A 26,382-nucleotide genomic window follows, 5' to 3' on the forward strand; every position below is an offset into this window, starting at 1 on the left:
AAGGAATGCCTTCTTTCGGTGCTCGGAATCCTTGCAGCTTTGTTAAAGGAAGTCGCGGGGACATGGTGGTATTCAGCTTTCAGACGGCAGCGTGTTCCAGCTCTGCGTGAGCCCTTTCTGCTCTCTGAGCGCCTCCGTCGACACAATCTGTTGCACCAGTGAGCTGTGATGGATGAAAGTTCAGCAGCAGGAGAGCGGCGCTGTGACCTCAGCGCCCTGCGTGGTCGCGGAGAGGTTGGGAAGGGAGAATGGAGCAGTACATGATGTCGAGTGCAGATAGTCAATGACGGACATCTTATTTGTTGTTTTATTACATTTTTATGATTTATCGAAGGTATCGTAATGCAACAGTCATATGCCCTGTATGTACATTGAAACTGGTGTCAAAGAGATTTCTTCTTTGAGTGATTTCAATGTCAGCGACGTGACTAAATTCAGTTCTCGTGCTGTGAGAAAAATGACTTCCGGAGTTTAGCTGAAGCTGATTTGAAGCTTCAACAGTCTGAGTTAGACAAAAAAAATTGAAAAAACTCTGTCCATGGTGCTGAAATGAAACTCACCACTCTTTCTTTCACCGGCACACCGTGTTTTACTCAAAAATATGACATGCGGACTGATCTTTTTCACACAGAGGCTGAAGGGACATTTGTTCCTCGCGGGTTTTTTTCTGGCAGCGTTTTGTTTGCTTCATATTAATTAATGTTTGCGTCTTGATAAAATCCTCTCTTCTGCCGAGATAGAGGTGATGTTTCTCATCTACTCTTAAAGTTGGATTCGAAAAGCTGGCTGCAGCTAAAAGCACTTCACAAATCAGGCAGAATTTGGAAAAGTGTCTTATGTCATCTCTAAAGGCTGTCTGGAAATGCCTTTGAACATGGAGGGAAGGGGGGGGGGGGTTGCAAATTTTCCACAAAATGCTTACACTTTGCCATCATCATTTCGAGTGTTGAAATCTCTCTGAAATTGCTGTAGTCCAGAGCCATACTTATTTTTTTTTTACTTTTGACTTGGCCGCTCTTGTTGTGTGCGAGCAGAATGTGAATCTGTTTATCATGTAAACTGCTACTGCTGCACTGAGGGAGCAGGAAGTTGTAAATGTGAAGCATGGATTAAATTCCCCGTATTGAGCTGCACTTTTTAAATATTGAACTTCATCTTTTATCTGTGTGTGTAGTTGTCTGTTTAATATTCTGTATGCATTTTACCCTGCATAGTCGCTGTCTGGCAGCAGTAGCCCGATGATGCTAGCTTATACACGCCTGGTGTATTTAATGTCTTTCTGCATCCACGTGTAATTACAATTTACCGCCTCACTCTGTTCGGCCACATGAATTTGTGTGTGTGTGTGTGTGTGTGTGTGTGTGTGTGTGTGTGTGTGTGTGTGTGTCTGTGTGTGTGTGTGTGTGTGTGTGTGTGTGTGTGTGTGTGTGTGTCAGTGATCTGGTGTGCAGCATGCATGTGTGTCCCTGACTGCTGCCACGAAGTGTGTTTTGTCCCTGACCTCTGACCTCCGTGTGGCAGATGTCACGGCGTGACATGAAGGAGACACTGGAGCTTGAGGCTCACGGTCAGCTCTCTCAGTAGTCCCCCCCCCCCCCCCCCCCATAGGTTTTTCTCCACACATCTTCCTGTGGGTGGAGCTGGAGTATTAGACTATGGGTGTAATGATGGGGCGTTTATTGCAGAGTGAGAATAAAGTGAGCTGAAAGACAAACAGGCTACCAGATATCTGAAAACACTGAGAGGTTAAATATGCTTCAGAAGAGACGGAGAAAAAAAAAAAACTCCCACATTACACTCAAAAACAAACACACCACGTCTTCCATATGATATCATGCTGCCCATCCCTGTCTGTGACCCCCCACTGTGTTTCAGTGATATCATCACCCTCTTCCTCCCCCCTCCCCCGTCTCTCCTCGCACATGTATATTTTATCCAGCCAGACTCCCACATTAGAGACGGCATCCATTATTGAATTACTCCCCTCAGCACTACTGTGCAACTGTCACCCCACGTCAGCTTTAACATTTGGTGGATTTGTTTCAAAGGGAGGGACACAGACACACAGACACACACACACACACACACACAGACACACACACACACACACACACACACACACACACACACACACACACAGAAATGACATCTCTCTTGGCTGGGCATTGCAGAGCAGCTTCTGTGATAGCTAGGGCAAATAGACGATGCCAGAGCTCATCCAATATGGCATTTTACAAAGAAAAAAATAGAACTGCGTCTCTAAGTGCATTTTAAAAGGATGCTGACGTCATTCTATATCCGTTCCTACTGAAGATGTAAATCTTTAAAAAAGCATTGCAGAAATATAGTTTAATCCTCAAAAGTCTCAGTAATTTCCTAAAGCAGCTTGGCACTGTAGCTTTAAGCAAACATCACTTGAACAGGAGTAAATAGTGCATGCTTTGGGATCTATTTTCAGCTGCGGATTAATACACATTTCCGCCGCTAGTGAATATTTACAGCAAAAAAACGGTGTTTGTGGGATTGACTTAAAATTAAGTCCAGTTCTGGTGTTCAAGGAAGATGTCACCCAGTGTAACCGTGTGGTTTATGAATGTGTTTTCAAAGGGGCAGACCCATTATTTATTCATAAAAAAAAACAAAAACATTTTTAAATCATTATGTAGCTACCCAGCGGTGTTCCTTATGAATTCAAATCCAAACGCACGTTCTAGTGTTAAAATGCTAGTATTATGAGTAAGATTTGCTCAAAACTAAAATGCCCAGCTCTTTAGGGAAACTATTTAGCCTTTTTACTGAAGGAAAAAATGGAAGATATACATCTTCAGTAGGAGCAGAGGGCCTTTAAACACAGAGGGCTGCAAAATTTGTGCATGAAAACCTTTCATACCTGCAGTGATGGGAATTTGCACCAGAGTCCACACTTTTTCAGTAAAAGGTTCAAATAGATGGATGCAAGCTGAGGACATACTGGGATCCTATTGACCCAGAGCAGCGTCTGTCTGAGCTAAAGTGTTGTGTAGCCTAAGCTACTGAAAGCTATTTGTTTGAGTTTCCTTTTAAGGAAGTGCTCTGAGTAAATTTGAGTTATCTCTGGCATACACAGTGTATATGTTTAGGGCTTTTATTGTGAAAGGTGAGAAGGGGAAAGAGCGCATCTGGTCTGCGCTGACTTTGTCAAGGTTGAAAAGAGTAATACAGTTTGCTGTCTTGGTTTAGACTACGGGGCCGTTGTTGTACACTATAGTGTACGTTTTGAATATGTCAGTTTCGCACAACGTGATTGGTTGATGCCTTTATTTGCCATGTGAAAGCTCAGAAAAATCAACCTCAAAAAATTCTTTTTCACCACATAGTATTCGCGTTCTACGTATTCATGACAAAAACAAGAGTTAAAAATATAACAATGATGTATTAATTAATTACACAAAAAAAACACCCTCTGTGTGTAAAGCATGGGGAAGTCAGAAAGCAATGAGGGACTAATACATTGTTGGTTTTGGTCTTTTCATGAGATTTATTGACAAAAACATCGATTTTTGCCAGCCTTATCCTTTAATAGCTTTTGGGCACAGAGGAATAAAATCTATCAGACTTTGTTAGTTGGATGAATCCATTGTTGGCTCTGGTCTTTTCGGTGGATTTGTTATATAATAAGATAAATATAGAATAACATCATCATTATCCCTTAATGGTATTATTTTTTTTACGATGTCAGTACCAGCGGTAACATACACAAAAAAACACACTCAGTGAAAACCATCGACCGTCTTCCTGTCTTGTCATTCACATTAGTCGTCAGATCGTCTCTCCACCTCTGATTGGCTTTCACTCGCTCGTTCTTGCATTCTCACTGTCTCTCTCGCTCTCTCTCTCTCATTCATACTGTGCATATACCTGTAGGGTTTACTGACCCCCCTCCCCTTTCCATCTCTCTCTCTCTCTCTCTCACTGCCACCCTCCCCCCTCGCTCTGTCGCTCCACACTTCCTGACTTGGCACGATACCCTTGAGAGCAGCCCCACAATCCTCTCTCCGTCTGAGAGGGATGCTCACCAGCCGGTCCCCTCTCTCCACCTCTTCCCTCCTCTCTCTCTCTCTCTCTCTCTCTCTCTCTCAGTCTTTAATCCTCTTGTTTTCTCCGTCTGTGACATGGCTGACATTTCCAAATCTTTCTAATCATTTTCTCCCCTCTCTTTCTCTCTCTCTCTCTCTCTCTCTCTCTCTCTCTCTCTCTCTCTCTCTCTCTCTCTCTCTCTCTCTCTCTCGCATACACTCTTGCACGCAAACTCGTCTCGGCGAGACAGCGGTGAGTGTGTGTGTGTGTTCAACTGGCCAGAGGAGGCTGACATGCCGGCGTGGAGCGTAATCGCTGCCTCTTAACTGCCTCTGTGTGTGTGTGTGTGTGTGTGTGTGTGTGTGTGTGTGTGTGTGTGAGTGAGTGAGGCTCAGCTGCTCTCATGATCATCTGCCAACACAGCCTCTGCTGCTAGCAACATGTTTCGACGCACAAAAAGGTAAACGACAACCATCTGTCTCCGTGCAGTCTTTGTGAGCGGTGTGGTGCCCCGCTGTTGTCGGTGTGTGTCGATTTAGTCGGAGAAGGCTGCTGTGTTTTTCTGCGATGTTTCCGTTGTCCCTGCCAGCTCTCGTGCTGTCTCGCAGTTGTCTCCCTGTCTCCATTTAGCTCCAGCAATATGGTGTGTGTGCGTTTGATGTCTTCACATGCATAAGTGTTAATGCAATTCTGTTTTTTGTTGCTATGGTCTGCTTTTACGGTTTGCATCTGAGCTTCTGAAGTACATAGAGGTTTGATAATATGTTTGCAGATGTGTGTGTGTGTGTGTGTGTGTGTGTGTGCGCGTGTGTGTGTGTGTGTGTGTGTGTGTGTGTGTGTGTGTGTGTGTGTGTGTGTGTGTGTGTGTATTTATTTATATCCACATGTGCACAAGGATTTAGTCTGCTTTAGACTATGGCTCTCTCTTTCACACACACACACACACGCACACACACACACACACACACACACACACACACACACCTTGGACCGGCAGCCTGTGTGCCAGAGATAGCATTATGAAGTGGAGGTATTATTGTCAGTGTCCAGGGAGTGCTTGTGTACCGAAGAGCCAACAGTGGGCAGTGCTGGATTGCTATCTGCTTGGCACAAGTCCTCACTCTTCTTCTCCCTTCCTCTTCACCTCCTTCTCTCTCATCTGCCTTCTCTCTTTCCTTCATTTTCTGCCCCTAACGTCACCTATATGTTCATCTTGGCCTCTCCTCACTAACACTTTTCTCTTTACTGTTTTCCCAAGCTCTTCCCTGTGACTCCAGTCATTTCTTGCTCTTAATCTCATTCACCTCTCTCCTCTCCTATCCTATCCTTTCATCCTATCATCTCCTTTCCTTTCCTCTCCTCTCTTTCTTGTCCTTTCTTCTCCTTTCATCTCATCTCCTTTCTCATCCTCTCTTCTCCTCTCTCATCCTCTCCTCTCCTCTCTCTCATCCTCTCCTCTCTCATCCTCTCCTCTCTCATCCTCTCCTCTCCTCTCCTCTCCTCTCTCTAGTCCTCTCCTCTCCCATGATGTACAATCTGCACAGACCCTTTAGTCCCTCCCGCGGTGCTTCATTTTTGCTGTCTTCATCTCATCTGATCACGAGGGGATTAGTCTGAGTCGTCTCTGCTCCGACTGTGCGGGGAATGAACAGCAGGATATTCTGTATATGAACAAGAATAAAGCCTCCCTCTCTCTGACTGTTGGCCACCATGCAGAGCGAATGTGTTTACGAGACAGAACATGTGTATTTAAAGGGTGTGTTTGCCGTCGCCTTGTAAGGGCTGAGCATTTTGACAGTCTGTATGTTTGTGCGTGCCACAAAATTGTTTCATGTAAGTGAATTTACCTGTTTATGAGTACGTATCAGCATAGTATCATACTCATATTTCTTCAATAGAATAAAAAGGAAAGTTTCCATTTCTCAAACCAAGGTATTAGAAAAAGTATTATTTGTGCGTGTAGGTACTGAAACTCTAGTGTGGAAACATTTTCCAACAATACCCAGCTCTAATTTTCAAATATAATTTCTCCTGCATATTTCTTTCATTCTACTTATTGTTTCTCCTGCTTTCTGTCTCGCTCTGTATTGAGTGTGTGTGTGTGTGTCTGCATTGTTTCATTAGTGCATGTGTGTTTTCTTGGCTGGCTGTAGCAATTAAGAGGGATACTGCTTTGTGCCCACTCCCAAACAGATTGAGCGAAAGGAGGACAGTAAAAATGAGTGAGTGAGAGTGAGAGAACACGAGACAGAGCTGCAGGAAGAACAGAGCCGGGTGGGATGAAAGGCAGAGCGGCAGGTAGAGGCCGAGCCTACTTTTAGGAGCAGCCCAGCGGGGTTAACTGAGCCCATGACGATAAACTCTCCCCGTCTACTTCCTTCCCTCTCACTTGAAGGTGAACTCCTTTTGGTTTTTGTTGTTTCGGCTTTTGAGCTTTGTGACGGGGAGACGGAGCGTTCAGGGACTGAGGCTGGATGACAAACAAGTGAAGGCAGGTCTTAATGTTTATCTCACTCACACACGGTGTATATGCTACAGTATTATCACGTGTGTACATGATGCACAGTGCAAATGATCCCACTCGTCAACAACACACGGGACATGTGCACTCTCTCCTGGACTTTATTGATGATTATAATTACACTACAGTGAATATATTTCAGTAGCACAAAAACGACCCTCACCTCGCTACAGCAGTTTCATTTTTGCACACATCTGCCATCTTTGTGGCAGGTAATGGAGGCTATTCTAAGCTTGACTACTTCAGCATAGACTATGATGATGGACCTAACAGCTCATAAGTATAGCTAGGTACCACAATTATCTACTGTGGCATCAACCAATCAACCACTGTTACAATGAAGCACGCACTCAGTGTTGTTATGGCTTTTAGAGGTTACTGAATGAAGGAGCTCTCTCTGCAAATTGTTCCCCCTTGAGGTTAAAACAGGAACATGCTTACCTGCGTCCTTGCAGCACCAGATGCACAACGGATGGAGGTTCAGTGACAGACAGTTGCATTGCCTGCTTTTTAACGAAGGAGCCTGGCTTGGTGTTGCACAGCGAAAGACGGCGTAGAAAAGGAAAAACTCCTTTCCGTGCTCTCGTCCTGTTGTTGGTTCCATGACAGCACCATCTGTTACTGGCTGGTGTTCGGGCTGGCCTTAACCAAAACACACAGACTGTTTGTGCTTTATCTTGGAGGTTGCGCTGACATGATAACACAACATCTCATATTCAGGCGTGAGTTGGAACACAGCTTGGCAACATGAATGGCATCAGAAATAAATTGGTCGTATTCCAGTTAAATTGAAATCTGCTTCGAGGTAATATTTAAGCTGTGCATTCAGGTGTATGTCCTTATTGGTAACACTTTATCTGTCAATTTAAACACAGATTGTTTGTTTACAATGTAACATTATCAGAGATTGGCGAGTATAAAAGCATGAATGCCGATGTACTGATCGCATATTTTACTGAATATTGGCGGATAATGATCGTCAGTAAAACATTATTTCACACTGTGATGGTTAACATTAAATTGAATAATTAATCGAGGGGGGGGGGGGGGGGGGGATCAGTACGGATCACAGATCGACCATGGTCCGTTACACCAATACAAACAAGAAACAAGAAAGTAATCTGAAGATTTATCAATATTGAAAACAATCGGTTGTTGCAGCTAATGCACCGGTGGGAAATTGCAGAACTTATGAAAACAATGTTGTTGCCACTCTGCAGGTAAAACAAATTCTGACCTTCTATCCCTGATGTCACTGTCGTGTTAAGTCATTACAACACTCTAAATCAAAGTTTACTCCATGCAAACCACACGGTAACTAATCATCCGTATCCTCTTGAAGCATTTAGCTGTCCTTGTTTAAAACTATTAGTGTCACAGTTTAAAGTCTAGTAGTATTACGCCAGACGTTATATTGAGTTAAGCATCCTGCCGCCATCTCCATTCTTACTTCCCTTTAAGGCGGCCTTGCTTTGTTGTGAATCCATATTAATTATCCATTATCAGATTAAATCATTTTTAATGTCTATTAGACATGCTGCGAGACTCCCCCACTCATGCAAATGAGTGCTGCTCACCGAGGGAAGTGTTTCCTTCCGTATCATGAGGTGATGGCTGCTGATCATTTGCTGTGTAGAAAGGTCACGGAGGGAACAAAGTGAAATGTCATGATCGTGGTGATTCAGAGCAGCTCTCAGGTCTCAGTTACAGCGCAGAGAGACTAATGCGGACAAACAGGAAATGCAAAACAGGGGAACTGATGGCGACATGTGCAGAAGGATCCGGATAGGTCTTTGTGCTGCCACAAGGTTCCTGACGCGTCACTCTGCCTGAGGATGCACTTTCACACCTTTAGAGGACATCTGACAACGCCTCCGAGTGCAGAGGAGTGATGTGACATCTGGATGTTTATTGTGTCCTGTTCTCTACTATTTAAGTGCTGGTGTTTCAGACCAGTGCATCTCTGGATACCATGTTATTGCAATTCAATTTGTTGCAATGTAACTTGTTTTAAGCTTCATGTTTGTGGGAGGTCATTCAGACACATTCTATATCGTCATCATCATATCAAACCAAAACCAAGACCAAAACCAGATAATGAAACTAAAATACATCCCAGACTGTATTCTCACAGATAAGTGAAAAATACAAGTGACAAATTCATCTCAAATCAATGTCCACTTACTAGCTTTTTCTGGGCTTTCTGGGTGGAATCATCATCATAAGTGTAAAGAGTCAGTACCCTGACAGAACTACTGTCTCGTTATAAAGATGACCTTTGGCGCTGTGATGACACCCGAGGCAGCACCACTAACTGATGAAGTCTGTTGATAGTGGTTAAAGAAGCTCAGAGAAATGTAATAGTTGGATCTTGATTTCAGATTAATTTTTCTTTCCTCACAAGAACAGTCAAGAACCAACTTCTGTTTGCAAATAAAAAAAACATATCACAGATGAGACGGACCTTCAGTTAGCAGCTGTATCAACATAAACTACAGCGCCGGGGGTCACAACAGACTGGTGGTGGCCTCTAGTCTCCGTGCCGGCAGGGAGTGAGGCGAGGGGACCGTTCCCACCAGCCCGCTGTTTATCTCATTTTCTGTAACCAGTGTAGCATGATATCATGGTGGAATTAGCAGGATAGCTAGCTACCTTGCCAGCCGCTAAATAAGTCCAATTGAACAACTTAATGCTTCATCCACTCACTATTGTCACAGCGTAGGAAAGCTCATGGTTCCATATAGCATCCAATAAAAAGGACGCGTCAAGGCAACGAGTAACAGCCAATCACAGAGAAGTTGACCCTGCGCCAGGTTTTCGACATTCGGAAGTGTGTGCAATTTCATCAAAAAGCAGGTTGGAAAAATGCCAAACTTCAGTGACAACTTTGTTATTTATTAGTCAGCCACTTACTCACTGAACGTCAGCCAACATTTATTATCCATCCAATTGGTCGGTAATTTAGGCAGCTGCTTAGTCTGCCAGCCAACTTTTTATGCAGTCGCACAACAAGCTCACTTATCCGCTCATTACATAATCAGTCACAACAAAACACACTGCCTTTTTTATTCATTTATCCTATTACAAACTGAGAATTGCACCTTAGTCACTGCATGAATTGTCAAAATTGCCGTTATTTTTCTAACATGCTGAAATGACTGGGTGACTCAGTGAATATTTTTTTTCCTGTCACCTTCATTCTCTGTCTTTCTCTTTTCCACTTCATTCTTTTACTACATTTTGTTTCTGTCTTGCACAAATGTGAGGCCATGGTTGTTGTCTTTTTTTGGTCGTCTTCGCTCAGCTTGGCCTCTCTTTCATGGGGGATGACAGCAAAAGCCTCTATTTATGTCTCTTTGTGCTACATTGCATAGCAACAAGAGAGCCATGTGACTAACCCGGCGGCAACCCCAAACACCAAGACAGTCCTGTTGCATGTTCTCCTGGTCGTTTATCGGCTCTCCCGGCCTCTTTTCTTCTTTTTTTCACATCACCTGTCACTCAATCATCTATCTGAATGCCTCATGTTTGATCAATCTGCCCATGTATCTTGATTTAGTTTGGGAGCCCTCTAGATCCTGGTGGATGTTTCAAACTCTGGCAGTAAGAACATTGGATGTTGTGTAATAGGATGCACTAACATGGAAACAGCCTGTCTAGAAAGCTTTAAAAAAAAAAAAGATGCATAGCGTTTTATCCCGTCCATTTCCATCCCATTTCCCACAGTTGTAAACATGCACTCACTCAGGCTGTCACCTGACAGGAAGTGAGCCCGGACAGATCGATGCTGTAACCATCAGGAGCGTCTGGTGTCCTCTGTACCCTGTGAGTCAGCACTTATAGAGCAGAAGATGACACTACTGACTGACAGACAGAAAACACACACACTCACACACAGAGTTAATAATCTGCTGGTAAAACTCACACAATGCTCACTCACACCTGTCACCGACTCACATGTGCATGCAAATGGGCAAACACTTGTGGTCCGACACACACAACGTACAGTAGACACACTGCGTCCATAACATCCCACACCAGACAGTTAAACGTCCTCTCGTGATGTGCTTCATTCTGAATCGTCTCATTCCTTTTCATTGATTTTGCATGAATGTGGAGCCGTTCTGTTTGAATGGCTGCCGTGTTGTTATCGGTGGCTGTCCGCTACAATGAATGTGCTAAGATTTAATATAAACCCGTCAGAGGCCTTTTTGTTTGTGGACAGAGCTTCACAGGAGGAGAGGAGCAGAGAGGACATAGAGAAGCCATTTAGGAAGTAATTACCAAAGAAGCATGATAAAATTAGAAACTGCTGCTCATAAATGAGAACACAGATAATGGAAGATTGGGAGTTTGTGATAGAGGTTTTCAATTAAAACACCATCATGAGTAAGCATGGCATCGTAAAAACATCAATCAGCTAAGTCCCCACTGTGATTCTTTTCTTTTAAGCTCGCTTTCTTCTTCTTCAGTGTTTTTATCAAATTACCTGTCAAGGCTCAGAACAGAATGCAGTGTTTCTTTTCACGTTCAGTGTCCACAGGTCAAGTAGTTATTGTGTACAAGAATAGCAAATGCTAAACATTGCAAACAGCAGCATATCAGCATTGTCAGCCCAAGTGGCGACCTCGGTGCTAAAAAATTACGCAACGCAAAATGCCCAGCCTCAAGAGCCAGCCTCTTGAGGCTGGCTCCAAAAATGAGTGAATCCCCATAGACCTACATGTTAAAATGACCAACTTTACAGCAGAAATAAACATGTTTACAGGTACGAACTGTACTGGTACGCAAAACAGTTTTTGTCTCTATAGCTAATATCCGAAAATTGTTCGGAGGGTGAACTCACCCGTTTAAATTATATTAAGGCATTAAAGTTGGCACGAGTAAGGGCGTGGCCGCTTTGAGTGACAGGTGGGTGCCGTCTCAGGTCGCTAGCTGTCTGCTCTGCTGCATCACGCCTACCCGCCTCAGCTCCACCGACCATCCACTTTGCCAATTTTTTGGATAAGCCGACTTTCAGCTTCACAACCGCTCTTCAGAAACCTGTGAGCGACGTCACTGATGCAGTCTACAGTGCAGCCTCAAACAGCATTGTTGTCCATTACAGTTATCAAGTTTACTGCAGAGATCTGCGTGCACGGTGACTTTGCTTCAAAGACGTCTAACAGTGCTTCCATCACAGTTTACAAGCCTTGAGTTGAGTGCACATATAATTTTATTACCAACATTACAGATGTGCTCCTTTCTGTTTCACCTCTGGTTTAGATAATCTTGCCAAACTGTTGGCATGTTTACAACTTTTCAGTTCGTCCGAACGCTCGTGTTTCTTGCTCCATCTTTATTGTAGCAGTGTTGTTGTGTTCAGTAAACAGCAATTACCTCGGTGAGGACAATAAAAGACCTTTATTCTGATTAACCGGCCTACTTTGTATTACTGATTACAGGCACTTGTTCCATCCCAACTCATTACTTATAAACTGACAGAGTGCATCAGTGCCAGGCAAGCATGGAATGTGTAGCTTTAATGACCTGTATCCAAGTCTTATGGTTTGCATTACTTTTATTGCTGTAATGAGTGTCGACAGTCGGGGACAGTTTTGGGGTGTTTGGGGATCAACAATGTGCGTTTTGTGTGTGTGTGTGCGTGTGTGAGAGACTAATGGCCTGGTGCCAGCCGACGGCCTGCAGGCCGATAATTGCTCGTCAAAGCTTCTGCACGAGTCATTGCCACAGATTTAACCTTTGACCCCCCCAGCAGGGTGACCGGGGTGTCGCAGCCAGTGACAGCTTGGGTTTCATATTATTGGATGGAGGGAGACGCACACAGGGGTTGTTGGCTGTCACATCTGTGTGTTTGTGGCTTCTCTGTTGTTTTCCTTTGACATTGTCTTTTTATGTTATCCTCTAAACACCGGTGTGTGACCATGCAACCCTGTCTGCTACAAAATACCTTTCATGTACGACCAATTTGCATTTGAATCGCAATTACAGCCTGGGCCATAGAGAAGACACTTGGGTGCACGTCCTTCTTCTCATGTGTTGTTAAGTTTAAGCTACTACAACATGCGGTTGAAGCAGTATGAATGGTTTTTTTTTTTGGCTAGCAGAACAAACTGTAAACTAGACATTGACATATTACATAACAAGGTTTTATTATTTATTGTTTAGTTGTCATTGGTTATGCATTAACAAACATTTGCTTATTTACACATCCATCAGATTTAGCCCAACTTTCGCATTCATTTAGAGTCATGTTTCCAGTCAACTGATAAAGTCTGATATTCTCTTTTTGCTCTGTTTTTGGTCTCCACCAACTCCTGAGGGAAATATTAGGCTCCCTAGCTGCCAAATGCTCCGCTATCTTGACCAGCTAGTCTCTAACTGTGTCCGTCTGCTGTTAGTGCCGGTAGTGTACGGTGGGTTGATGAGGTGTTGAGTAAAAAAAACAAAAAAATCAACTGGAAGAATCTAAAACTCTGCCTAAAGCGTTACGGTATACATACACAGCTGTGAGGAAAGATTGTGATTTTTAAACAATCACAGCCTCTCAGCTTGTGCTTCAAGTCAGCAAAGACTTGTTGAATGTTTATGTTCACAAGCTTTTCTTTGAATTGCCAAAACATAACCATAGAAATAATAATGCTGTGGTTGCCAGGAGCAGATTTTGTAGGATGAAAGACGTTGACACCGAACATTTTGGACACACATTGATTAGGGTACATTTGCCAACTGTGTTGGCAGTGAAGAGTTAGTGGATGTAACATTAACGTTTCTCATTATGTTGATGAACAAACAGAATCTAGCCAAAATGGTTTGTTTGTTTGTTTCTCACCGTCCTCGTTCCTCTTGTCCTCTCTCTTGTCACTGTTTGTCATGGAGGTGTTTCTTGAAACCAGCTAAATGCAAAAACAAACAAAAAAGGAGAAAAAACTAAAAAAAGATTTCATTCGCACCTTTTGACGGACTCCAACACACGGCGGACACTATCGCACTTCGTTTCTCTCACATATTAAAAGTTGTTTCACTTTATCATCAGCTCTGGTGTCCGTCAACAGAGGCCCACACAATAGCAGCATGCACCATTGACCCCAATGAATCATACTCTCTCTGACTGACAGCACCACACGCCTCGCCACTGCTCCTCTGTCACACTCACAGATTGAGCCTGCATGATGGATTACACAATGGATTATGATGGATTATAAAACTGGCATTCACGTTCAAACACACAGCTCGGCCGCAATCAACAGACACTGACTCACGGTGATGTGGTTGACTGCAGGGTGAGATCATGTTTTGTGGAATCACTGGCCTCAGATCAGAGCTGACGCAGTCCGATGCTCACCTTCATCATGTCATTTGTTTAACACCAGAGTCTCACTGTGAGCTCTGGTGAAAATGGGAAAAAAAAGGGAAACAGTTGGAGATGTCACTGTTTGCTTCTTTTGAGTGTGACTCTAAATGTGTTGCCACGGTAACTCACATTCCCCCTCACATCCTCGTCCCTCTTCATCTTTCTTCTCCTTCTTCTTGGGTCAATTCATTATGGATGGGCAATAATTTGTTCTTGATTAACCTAATTGGATCTGAATGGGTTTGAATATTTTAAAGGAATTGCTCGTTTTCAGCAAAGCTTCGGCTTTCTGTTCAACATTCATTTATGCGCAAGTGGGTGACTGAATGAATCCAAACATCACCAGCTGGCTGACAGCAGAGGAGGGCGGTGGATGATGTAGTGCAGGCTTGTTTGGCTGTAAACCGACAAGGTGTTTGTGTTTGACCGCGAAAACTAGAGACAGCTTCAGATTTATGATTCAAAGACAGCAATGTGCAGCATACTAACTGTCTCTATCTTTCTCTTCCACACACACACACACACACACACACACCTTCTTAACCAGATTGAGGCAGGATGAGCCCAGGCTGCATGACCATTACCGTGACAGAGCGATTTAAAGTCCCATTTACACACACACACACACACACACACACACACACACACATACACATTCCCAACTCTTATCTTCTTTGCTTTTCCAGTCCAGTGAATCTGCAGCATGTTAGTCATAATTCCTTACAGCCACCTATAGCTCCCGTCCTGTAACCTTCACTCACTGCCAGCGCTGTGACGGCTAATTATGTGGCCGGGATTTCAGGGCAAGGATTAATGGGAACTCCTCCTTAAAATGTTGCCCTGCCTTTCTGATGATTTTACTCTTTATTCTAAGAGTTATACGGACAAAGTATTAGAAAAGTATTGCCAGTTTCTAAGATAATAGTTCTTTATATGTGTTATGTTGTTATATTGTAACATAGCTGCATATGTATGTATATATATTTATGTTTGTATGCATATACATATGTTTGTATGTATGTATGTATTTGTATGAATACGTGTGCATGTGTGTTTATCTATATATGTGTATATGTATGTATATATGTATGTATATATTTGTATATATATGTGTATATATCTATATATGTGTGTATATATACATACTTGTATGTACATATATGTGTATATATGTACATATATACATACATGTATGTACATATTTATGTATGTACATATATATATATATATATATTGCTGGTGATGAATATGTGGCTGGCTACTGGAGTATAGAGTAAGGAGCAGCACTCCTATTTAACCTTTTTCTTTTTTACATTACAAAATGCTTTGGGCAAGATGCCCTTTTACAGCATTCATTTAAGATAACAGTGTTATAAAACACAGTCGCTGCAAGAGACTTCTGGCTTTGTGGGAAGATTAGATTGCTTTGCCCGAGTGGGTTTTCATTCTGTTATTGTCTTTTAATAGTTTAGTCGACTCTCTTACCCTAAAAAGGGGAGTTAGAGCGGAAGAACGAGTTTCAATTATTCATTATTCGGAGAGTTAATTTCCAGGAAGGATAAAAGCAGAAAGAGAACAAAGCGGGAAAAATTAAAAGACATGAAGGAGAAATGGATGAGTGAGGAGCTATCAAACAATGGAGATACATTGAGAATGAAAATAATAAGCAGGAAAAAGTCACAGAAACTAGGCAGGTAGGATTAAATCCCTTGCGCTGTAATGTGCGCTTTGAAACATTTTAGACACTCCACCTAAAAGTGAATCACCGGTGGAGTCGAGCTGCTGTAGATGTGATGAATCATGAATCAAAAGCTAAGAATATGTGCTGGAGTGAAGCTCGACTAGCGTGTGCTCAAGTGATTCAGCTTTTGATTGAGGACGCGCGGCGATGAAAATGTGGCTGCAGGTTAAGGTGCGAGGGAAACGAGGGATAATTGCGAGCACGAATCAAGTAAAAAATATGACAGAAAGGAAATCAGAGGAATATACTGTCTCTTTACTTTTTTTTGTCTCGACCTTTTGTTCCTCCCGCACCCTTCCCCCCTTATCCTCTCCCCGAGAGCTGTAGCGGAGGATGGTGTTAAGCCACTTCCAGCCCTCCATCCAAAAGCTAATGCATTTCCCTTAAATATTTCAATATGTTCCACCTCTGTTCTGCGAGGTAGAACACAAGTACTCCCTCAGCTGGCGCCCGCAGAGACGCACTGCCACCGATAAAATCCTGCCATGGGGTTTTGATGTAGAAACGACTGCTGGAGACTCGCATCAAAAAGAAGGAGAGGTGAGGGGAGGATGTGGGAGGATATAGATTATTGATCGAGGGACAATACATCAAATAACCCAACGTGCTTTTGTGCATCTGTGGTCTACAGCACTTCCTGCACAGAGGTAGAGCAGCGTGTTGGCTGATGCAACACGGAGCAAGCTGGTGTTGCTCGTCAGTTGTGGTCCTGCTCTGTGAAATCTGCTCTAACAGGCACTCCGGTGAATCACACAGACAAGCACGAAAAGGCCTGTGAGCAAAAAACACCAATCCGCACACGAAAAGCAACGCCTGAAACATCCTGCTTTACGAGCTGTTGTGTAAGACAATAAACCGCGTGCATCTCGCCTTTGTGAAATCGCTCCACAACACATCCAGCGGTGGCAGCAGGAGCAGCAGTGGTGGTTGAAGCCTTTGTGGTTCAATGATTTCAGGCCTTCATTATGGTCGTACCTGCCCTCCCTGGTCCTTTTCTTCCTCTCCGTCTGTCTCTCCATCCCTCCGTCGCCTCATCACTACTGCCATTATATTTCATGGCAGCTGCCGTCATTCCGGCTGGACCGAGAGGAAATTTAAAAAAAAATCCTTGTTGCTTTGTTGCTCTCCCCTGCAGGTGGGCGGACATCAATAAAGTCCTGTATTATGCCCTGCCACATGCACACACACACACACAGGAGACATACTGTACTCAAGATATAAAAGCATACACACATACTCTACTGTAGCTATACATTTACTCAAGGTGACAAGTAAGCAAACAGACTCAAAGCCAAACAGCCTCAGTGTCTTTATTAACCTGGGGGTCACTCAGTGGTGTGTGTGTGTGTGTGTGTGTGTGTGTGTGTGTGTGTGTGTGTGTGTGTGTGTGTGTGTGTGTGTGTGTGTGTGTGTCAGATATCATCTGACAGGAGAATTTAATGAAGACAAGTATTGACGTGCTCTTTGTTCTTGTTTATGTTGAAGTTGCAGAACCAGTAACAGGAAAAGCCTCATCCTGACTAGCACGTCACCCACCCTGCCACGGCCGCACTCTCCACTGCCTGGACACATAGGTCAGTGTGTAAAGGTTGACATGATACACTGCAAGATTGAACAGTATATTAGGCCCATTATATTCTGTTTTTTTTTTTACGAGATATTTATTGATTTAGGTTAAAAAAGGAATTGATATTAAATTCGTAAAAACAAATGCATAAAAGCTAAAAGAAAGCAGACTTGAAAAGAAGCATTTGCAGCAGTTTAACCCTAACCCTGTGCTGCATGCTGTAATACATGTTTTCTTCACTTTCTATTGCAGGATTTTTGACTTTCAGAATTGCACTTGTCTAAAGAGTACAGAATTAACTAAGGATTGCAGTTGTCAGTGTAGGTTTAAACAACTCTTCTTTACGTAAAATCTTGATATTCTTGGTTGAATCTGTATCTTTAAAAAAAAGAAGAAAAAAAGTAAAGAAAACGATTATACGGTCAACTTGAAACCTCCTCCAATTATTTAAATGCTAACCTTGCTGCAGTGATGTAGAAGTGTACCCCAGGTTGTGTCAGTACACTGTGACATCACTGTAACAAGGGGAGAATTTATGTTTCTACAACGACGCCGTGGGTCGGGATTATCAGCGTTAAGCGCTGTAAGTGCACAGTGCAGAGCGGCGGCTATGAGCTAACCAGGGGGCACTATAGAGACACTCACATGCACGAATATGCAAGCGCACGACCAGCTGTGTAAACAATGCGCAGAGAATCTGAGGTTACAGCACACAGCGAGGAAGAGTGACTTCATTCTCTGCTCAGGTAGACATTACTCCACTACGTCTTTACATAGCAAATAGTTGTTTGCTGCAAACTGAAAAAAAAAAACAAGCAGCAAACGGCGGAGTCTCAGCTCACAGTCGCCAGTTGTCATAGTAACGCAGTACGCTTTGTGGCATGTGAGTGTTCAAGGTGCACAGCAATGACAAGTACAGACAATCACAGCAAGCAATGGACAGGTTTCTCGTTGTAAACAGAGCTCTGACAAATGCAGTCTGAGACAAAAGAATCACTACGGAGAGGTGCCGTGTTTTTAAAAATGTTTTGGCACCACTGCAGTAGAGGTCAGCAAGAAGCTGAAAGATTTTCAGCTGCTGTTAAGTTGCTCTTTGAAGGGACAGTTCACCCCAAAATCTACATTTTTTGTTTCTGCTCACAACAATGTGGATTATCTTAAGTAACCGGGTCATGATTTCTGGAAAGAGACATTGCTGTAGAGTTTTTTATTACTTATTTATTTGGTGCTTTGAGCACCACAAGCCAGATGCCATATCGTCCCATTATGTATCTCTACGGCTGATATCTCCAAAACTAGGCAACTCACACCAAAACAATCTAGATTGATAAATAGCACTACAGGTAAGAGGATTTAATTGTGTAGGACAAATACACTGTTACTGTACTAGTTTTCAGTGTCTCTGGTAGAGACTCAGTGTACAAAGATGAAAATTTGAGGGCCCACCCTTATATTCTTGATAAAATGACTTTTGGCTTATTATCCTGCCCGATAACCCACAGTGTATGTTTTCTGCTCTGCTCTGTCCATATGTATTTCAACAGGAAGCAGTCCATTGGACAGCCCGCGCAACTTCTCACCAAGTGGACCTGCCCACTTTTCCTTCGCCTCCTCTCGCAGGTTGCCATCCCTCCTTTATTCACACAATAAGTCACACATGCAATGGTACAAGAGCAGCGCGAAGTAGCTGAGGGAAATTGGTATATAGGATTATTTTTACCCTCACGCACACACAGAAAAAACTCTTCAGGGAACACACCCACTCTCACACACACACACACACACAAACACAAAAGTGTCCGTGTGACAGAGGGCTGACAGCAGACCCAGATGAATGAGGCGAGGTGCCAGAATTTTGCCCAAATGTGTGTCCCTCATCACTCACTCAGATGAAGTGTCAGACGTGGCTGGAGGAGGCCGGAGGGGAGAGAGGAATAAAAGGGAACAAAAGTGTAATTGGATAGAAAGGAAGTGAAGGTGGTGGGATTGCTTCAGTATAACTGTGTTGTTTGGCGGGACTAAAATAGAAACCTATATTGGAGTTCATCCCTTTTCCACTTTTATATGTTTTCTCCTCAGGGCTGATGGTCGTAGATGGTCCTTGGCTTCGCTGCCTTCTTCCGGATATGGCACCAATACACCCAGTTCAACGGTAAGTTTAAGAGGACGAAGAAAGCCACAGACGCTCCTATGCAATCATTTCATATTTCTTTCATTTAGCAGCATTTTGGCACATCTTGTCTTCTTGAGGATAAAAGACGGTGATCATTAGTAGAGCAGGTTGTTGGTTTGATTCCTGTCGAAATGTCCTTGAGCAAGACACTGAACCCCAAATTGTTCCCAGAGTTCGTGAATGTAAAAGAAAGTGAGTCCCTTTGTACAAAACCATCTGCCAATGTAACATTTTAAGAGCCTGCAAGTGTGTGAGTTTTCTTGAAGCTCTCTCTTTAGGAGGTTACCAACATAACTCTCTACAGCACAGACGTGGCAGCAGCAGTCTGTCCTTCATCTGTTGTGCATTATTACCGCTGCAGACACTGCACCTTATGCTTTCTCAAATGAAGGATGGAGCTGACTAAGTGTGTCCTTGTAACACTAAACTTGTGGTTATCAAACTGGACACCAGAGTGTACACGCTTAGAAAGTAGGGTTCCAAACGGGTTCTTCATGAAGAGTTGAGGTTCTACCCAGAACCATTTGCTTCGGAAGAACCCTTTTTTTGAAGAAAGGGTTTTTCAAGGGTTATTTTAAAGAAAAAGGGTTCCGTTAAGGACCCTTTTCATCCAAAGGACCCCGTTTTGAAGAAAGAGTTCTTGAAAGATTGTTGAAAGCATGGCTGTTTGAAGAGAACATCCACTCACACACCCTCAAAATGTGAATGTGAACCATGATTGTTGTGGGTTGGTGCACCACATCAGCCCCCAGTGTTTTGGGGTTCTAGATGAAACCCTTGGAATATAAAAGGGTTCTTGGTAGAATCCCATGGGTGGGTTCTAGGTTAAACCATTGGAATATAAAAGGGATTTTAGTAGAACCCCATGGTTGGTTCTAGGTTAATCCCTTGGAATATAAAAGGGTTTAACTTGGAATATAAAAGGGTTTACTTGGTGGAACCCCGTGGGTGGGTTCTTGATAGCACCCTTAGAAGGTGGAAATGTTCTGGTTAGAGCCTCCAGAGAAGTTTCTAGGTGGAAACATTACATCATAGAAGGGTTCTCTGTAGAACTTCGCATGAGGGGGTTCTGGTTGGAACCTTTCACAGATGGTTATAGGTGTTACCCTTTGTTAGGTTCTAGGTAAAACCCTCTGAAAGGTTCTACCAGGAACAAAAAAGGTCCTCCTTTGATTGCAAGCCAAAGAACCGTTTATGGTTCTAGTTAATACCTTAAGACTGTAGCAGCAGTCACCTGAAAAGTCCCCTGAAGTAAAATGTGAGGCCTCTGTTGACTATTACGCTGTTTTCACAGAGATTCCTTCATGTTTCCCCTCTCCATAGCGTGACAAAAGAAAAGCTCATGAAGACCAAACACTGCACTTTCTTTCATTTCCACTTTTTCCAGAGAAAACAGGAGAAAAGGAACTCTAAAGTGTGGGATCTGCCTTTTTTCTCTTAATAATTTAGCTGCGTAGTCATGAAATCAACACCCCAAAATGTATGTGAAGTTTTATTTCATCTATTGCTAAAGTGATGAGTTGTTTTTTTTGTATTCCCTGCATGAATATGCATCTCTGTCAAATAATGTATTTGCATATATTTCCACGCATTAACTCTGCTTGATGCAGATTCTGCTTGTAAATTTATGTTCTAAAGTTGCATGTTCCACTTTGGTCTCGCTCCGCTTTGAAACAATTACACGCCACACTTGCGGCTAAATGCCATGCATACACAAACAGACACACGCCCCTGTGTTCGTTCACCTTGTACTCGCTGCTCAGACGATTATTTCAAAGCATTTTATCGCTGAAGAACATGCTTCACATGTAAACACGAAACTAAAAATAGCGCATCAGTTGTTAAGATATGATCGACCTGATTTATGTATTGGGCTTTCTGGGAAAGTGGAGCAGGGATAATGGAAATGAAATGCAACCAATTTCTCCCCTGTTGCAGTAACTATTTCTCCCTCCATCACTTTATCTCCAGAGAAGCGGAGATGGATGGTAAAGAGGGACAGCAGAGACAAATAAAAGAGAGTGTAGGTGGAAGTGAAACGTGTTTTGAAGCAAACAGAGGGACAAAAAAACAACCAATGTTCACTTTTGTCTGAGTGAAGCACAAGAGACTACTCAGAGAAATGAACTCTGCCAAGGCCCATTTGGTAAATAGTCCATTTGAGAAATGGACCTTAATGTGTATGCCGCTCAGGTGGAGGCAAGGTGTTGACTCATAATCCAACCCTTGTACACTCCTGTCGCTTCCTCTGCGTCTTTGCTGCTCTTCACACATCATTTCTTTCATTGACTTCCTCCCAACGCACCTCCTCACAGCGGCGCATACAGAGAGGCGTACAGTACACTGCAGGCACTGCATTGATCTCTTTTTACCGGCAGATGAGTCCTAAGATGGTTTCTCGGGTCTCACCGTACTCCCTCTCCACCTCCATCGCTCCTCGTCCCCTCCATCCCGTCAGGATTCAGCGCTCTGCTGGTTCTTACACGGGCCATTACTCGCTTGATTAGTTACAGCAGGACCCTTGCATACTGAACAGAGCAGATGAAAGGAGGAGATGCGTGTGTGTGTGTGTGTGTGTGTGGAGGAGTTGCTTAGATGAAGAGGTAGATCAGAACCAAATTTATGCAGGAAAGTGGAGGTAACACACGGATAGAAGATGGAGGAAGTACGGAGAATGAAAAGTTACAGGTGAAGAAAACAGTCGAATGTTTGCACATCACGGTTCAAATTTTTCTTTGGCTGGAAATCTGCAGCTGATTGGGCTGCTTTGACACTGCTTCACCACGTCACCACAGTTTTATACCAGGACAGACAACTGTCACATCACTCACAAGTTCAGATATTCAGCATCTAGTTAAAAATCAGCAAATATGTGTGAACGCTAGGTCTGATAAACAAAGGAACAACCTTTGTCAGTCATCAGAAAGGCGTTTCTTATATATTGGTCTCTTTAGGAAAAAGAGGTCTTTCAACAACAAACATGTTTTCCATCTTTGCCATTTTGTTAAAGTAACATGTGACGCTGAAAATCCCTGCGTGCTGTGAAGAAGCTATATTTTGACGTGTATACAGTTTATTTCGGTTACATAATTTCCACTTTGCCAAAAACAATTAGGCCTGAACATTTATACAAATTAAATTAACAGACACTCTCATCACAACCATTTATTAATGAATAATGAATATACAAACACAAATACAGATGCAAATAATGATTACATTTGTTTTATCAAAAAAAGAACAGGTTGCTGCTATAGAAATGGGTCCGTTTACAAAAAAGTACCGAATACAGTTTTGATGCTTCAAACTGTTTATTATAGGGGAAGACATTCAGAGACTCATTTTACATTCTGTTCTGCCATGTGGGAGGAAATATGAAAAAGTGAAAGCGCTAGAAATGGTCACTTTACACTCTTTTTATTTTATTAGTACATATATGTGCAAATACAAACTATAGGCATCAAAACTGTTGAAGCTGACTCACAGGTGATCCAGCCACCATTGTCAGGAAACTGACTTCAGATAATGATGATGATGATTCTCTAAAAGCAAATTTCCTCCATTCCTATTTCCTCTCATGCTTTCCACGTATCTCTCTTCACGTCTTCAGTCAGAGTGACTAAGATGCAACTGGATGCAATTAAGTAAATGGAGATGCACCCTGTGACGGCACGAAGGAGCGAGACAGATGACAACCCTCCCATCCAGTGGCATTTACCTCAGTCTCCCTACCTTCTGTGTCTCCAGGGAGCTTCTTCATTGATTATTAATTGATTGACCGGACGGCCTTCACAACATGCTTTTCTGCAGCTTGCAAGTGGCAAAGACCTGAATGGGGTTTCTAATGGATTTTTACAGCAGAAATCGTTGTGTGTCAAACGCCAACCATGGTGTCCCATTGGGAGACGTGTTCATTGAAGCCTGCCATTGATCCAGGCTGTTTTTTTACCCCTCCTGCACTGAAGAAAAAGTGTTCTGTTTAAAGCCGTATGGTGCTGCCATTAACCCCCCACAGAGGCAGCAGTCAACTTTTAGGTGGAGCAACTCTTTCATTCCCTGCAGTCTTTTTGCTCTGGTGTTCAGTCCACATTATTCTGTTTTGCCCTCCTACACTAACTCCTTCTGGATATTTTTCTTTTTTCTCCACCTCTCTCTCTCTTTTCCTTCCTTGTTCTTTTAAGTGAGTCGCTTTTTTGTTTCAGTTCTTTCCACCCACTCATTGTACACCTTGTGCTTTCATCTTCTTCTTTTTCTTCTCTTATTGTCACCACATCGATTAAGGTGCTCTTGCCACTTGGTATTTTTGATGTCCTCCTCTCCATCACTGGATACGTTATTTGTAAACTATTTGTGTTGCAGAAGCTTTTTAAAGAGATGTAACAAAGAGCGGTGCGCAATTTAACCTCGTCTCTTTTTCACGTCTCTCTCCAGTCATCCAGCTCATCCCAGGAGCGTCTGCACCAGCTGCCCTTCCAGCCGACCATGGACGAGCTGCACTTCCTGTCCAAGCACTTTGGCAGCACCGAGAGCATCACGGACGACGATGGGGGCCGTCGCTCGCCGCACGTCCGCCCTCGCTCTCGAAGCCTCAGGTGAGAGCACGGCAGGCCATGGGCAAAAGAGAGTGAATGAAGAAGAGCAACTTGGCATCTAGCCAACTTTTTATACGCGCAATTCCTCCCTGAGCGATATAAAGAATATGACGCTGGTTTCTTCTAGTAGCAGGATGTAGCCCCCAGTCGCTGACTCAACAAAACATAATAATGCTGTGACATTTTTCTCTAGCTGCAAAACACTCACGATTCATTGTTTAAGCCATAGGTTTGTTTTGTGACCACAGAAGATGGTGCCAACATTGTCCAAAGGAGATTGTTTGGTGAAGAAAAATAAACAAGGGCAATTAAAATACATCATGCCAAGCTCACATGAAAGGACATTAGGCTGCCCTTTAAGATTATGAACGGGAAAATGACTGTGCGGGAACAACTTCAATGTTCCGTGAAGAGATTCAGAGGGCTCTCAATCATTTATTTAGAGCGCAGGCCTTTGTCTTGTATAATTCACCTGTTATTGTGTATGCTCAATTATGGATTTAACAGTGCTGTTGGATGCTTGATTTTCTGCAGCTGCCATTTAATGCGAGGAGAGACTCCGTTTTTAGCTCTTTATTTCATTTCGACAATATTTATCTTTATCCTGTGATTCATAAATGAGGCTAATTGAAAATACAAACATATTTCCTGCTCATGTAAATCTACACATACTGTACATTAGTGCATACTACTTTCTTCTGATTTCTCATCTTTCAGTTTATTATCATGTCTTAGCAAACAATAGAGGAAGTTTTCAGATCCTTTTACTAAGTGTCACACTGTAAAATACTCCATTACAAGTAGAAGTACTGCATTTAACAAAATTTACTAGTAGGCTATGTAAAAGTACATAATTGTAGCAAGATGTACTTGAAGTATCCAAAGTATATATTATATTATATTTGAGTATTAGGCTACTTATGCGTAAGCTGCATTTTCATGGTGGAATACATCAATGTGGAGCCAATATTAACTAGTTATTGAAGAGTAAGTCTGATGATATTCAGTATTTTTGCCAGAAAATTCCATGAAAATTCCAAAACCTATAATGAACTGACCTTACTAACGTAGAGTTAAGCATTATCTGCGTTGCATTAAAGCAGGAGGCCGAATTAGCAAGCTAGCTAACTAGCTAGCTGTACGTTAGTATTCCACCATGCTTTAATGCTACATTCGTTATACAAAAATGAGAAGAGAAGTTGTCAACCTACTGGCGAAAGCAATGTGGTTTCCTACGCTATGTCAAGAGTGTATGGATGAAGCAATAACTTTTTTTTTTTTATGGTTTCTTTATCATCTACCCTGGCTCCCTACATTACTACTCCACTACTCGATTGAGTCGTTCCTGCAAAACTTCACTTAGTGAGTCTGCAAGTTGCCATAAGTCGGTTTAGTTTACACTGCAGTGAGCTAACTACAACAGTCGCAGTGGCAATGGAGGTACACATAAAAATGGCCGCCGCCATGACCATCCTGCTACGTTGATTTGAACGGGAATGTCCGCTCTACTCCTACTCTATTTCTATATTTCCACCACTCTTATTAAATCAGTATCAGTCCACCCTCCAGGTCTTTGAGCCTCTCTAGAGTGCAGCAGTTTCCCTATTAGCAGAAGTTTCTGGTGTACGCTGCCTCCAACCACACCTATTATAGCCTCCCCTCTGGATGCAACATGCCCCCACTGCATACAACTCGTCACTACTTATCAGTATTCAGTTTTCATATTAAGCTCCTCAGCAGCCGCTGCCCTAGATAATCTCTATCTTCTGACTTCAGTATACAGAATGCCTTCATTGTGTACCTTGACATGCCTCATTATTTCTATTCATATCACATCTTTTCTGCGAAGCTAAACCGTGTTTGTCCACTAGAAATCTTTTTTACAATATGCTTTTGTGAATTCAGCACTGTTTGAGTTTTTGGGGCTTTTTTTAACTGCCACATGTTGATTTTGTGTGTAGGAAAGTGTACATGTTAATATATTTATGCCTGTCTGACGTCAGTACCCCATGCACTACACCGGATCCATTAGAGAAACTGAGTGTGCTGAATTTCAGATCGCTGGATTAGCATAATGCCCAGACAGGATGGACATGAGGGTGAATTATTGAATTTGTGAATTATTCCTTCATTCAAGTGAAAAACACAGAATTGCGTCTCTGATTTTCTCCGTCAGTGCTGTTTATTACTCTCCTGCTCTGTGTGTTTGTCTCTCTTCAGCCCGGGGCGCTCTCCATCCTGCTATGACAATGAAATCGTGATGATGAACCATGTCTACAAGGAGCGCTTCCCCAAGGTCAGCCTCACACAAACAAATACACAAAGTGTAACCTGTGCATCCATGCACACGTCAAATACGCACACAGACAATACGCATG

At 42.8% G+C, this 26,382-nt stretch overlaps 1 protein-coding gene across 1 annotated transcript in view; it reads left to right on the forward strand.

Moving 5' to 3' along the window:
• Positions 1–15,819: 15,819 nt before the first annotated feature.
• The window catches only part of LOC142948696 (microtubule-associated serine/threonine-protein kinase 1-like), a 34,158-nt gene continuing 23,595 nt past the window's right edge, over positions 15,820–26,382 (forward strand). The window contains exons 1-8 of the mRNA XM_076090831.1: positions 15,820–15,843; positions 16,093–16,212; positions 16,408–16,415; positions 17,158–17,246; positions 18,784–18,859; positions 19,319–19,391; positions 23,844–24,004; positions 26,225–26,300. Of these exons, the coding sequence (XP_075946946.1) occupies positions 15,820–15,843; positions 16,093–16,212; positions 16,408–16,415; positions 17,158–17,246; positions 18,784–18,859; positions 19,319–19,391; positions 23,844–24,004; positions 26,225–26,300 (627 nt within the window). The remainder of the gene's footprint in view (positions 15,844–16,092; positions 16,213–16,407; positions 16,416–17,157; positions 17,247–18,783; positions 18,860–19,318; positions 19,392–23,843; positions 24,005–26,224; positions 26,301–26,382) is intronic.

Source organism: Anarhichas minor, unplaced genomic scaffold (assembly GCF_050575085.1).
Source record: "Anarhichas minor isolate MPS153535 unplaced genomic scaffold, ASM5057508v1 ptg000012l, whole genome shotgun sequence".
Classification (NCBI taxonomy): Eukaryota; Metazoa; Chordata; class Actinopteri; order Perciformes; family Anarhichadidae; genus Anarhichas; species Anarhichas minor.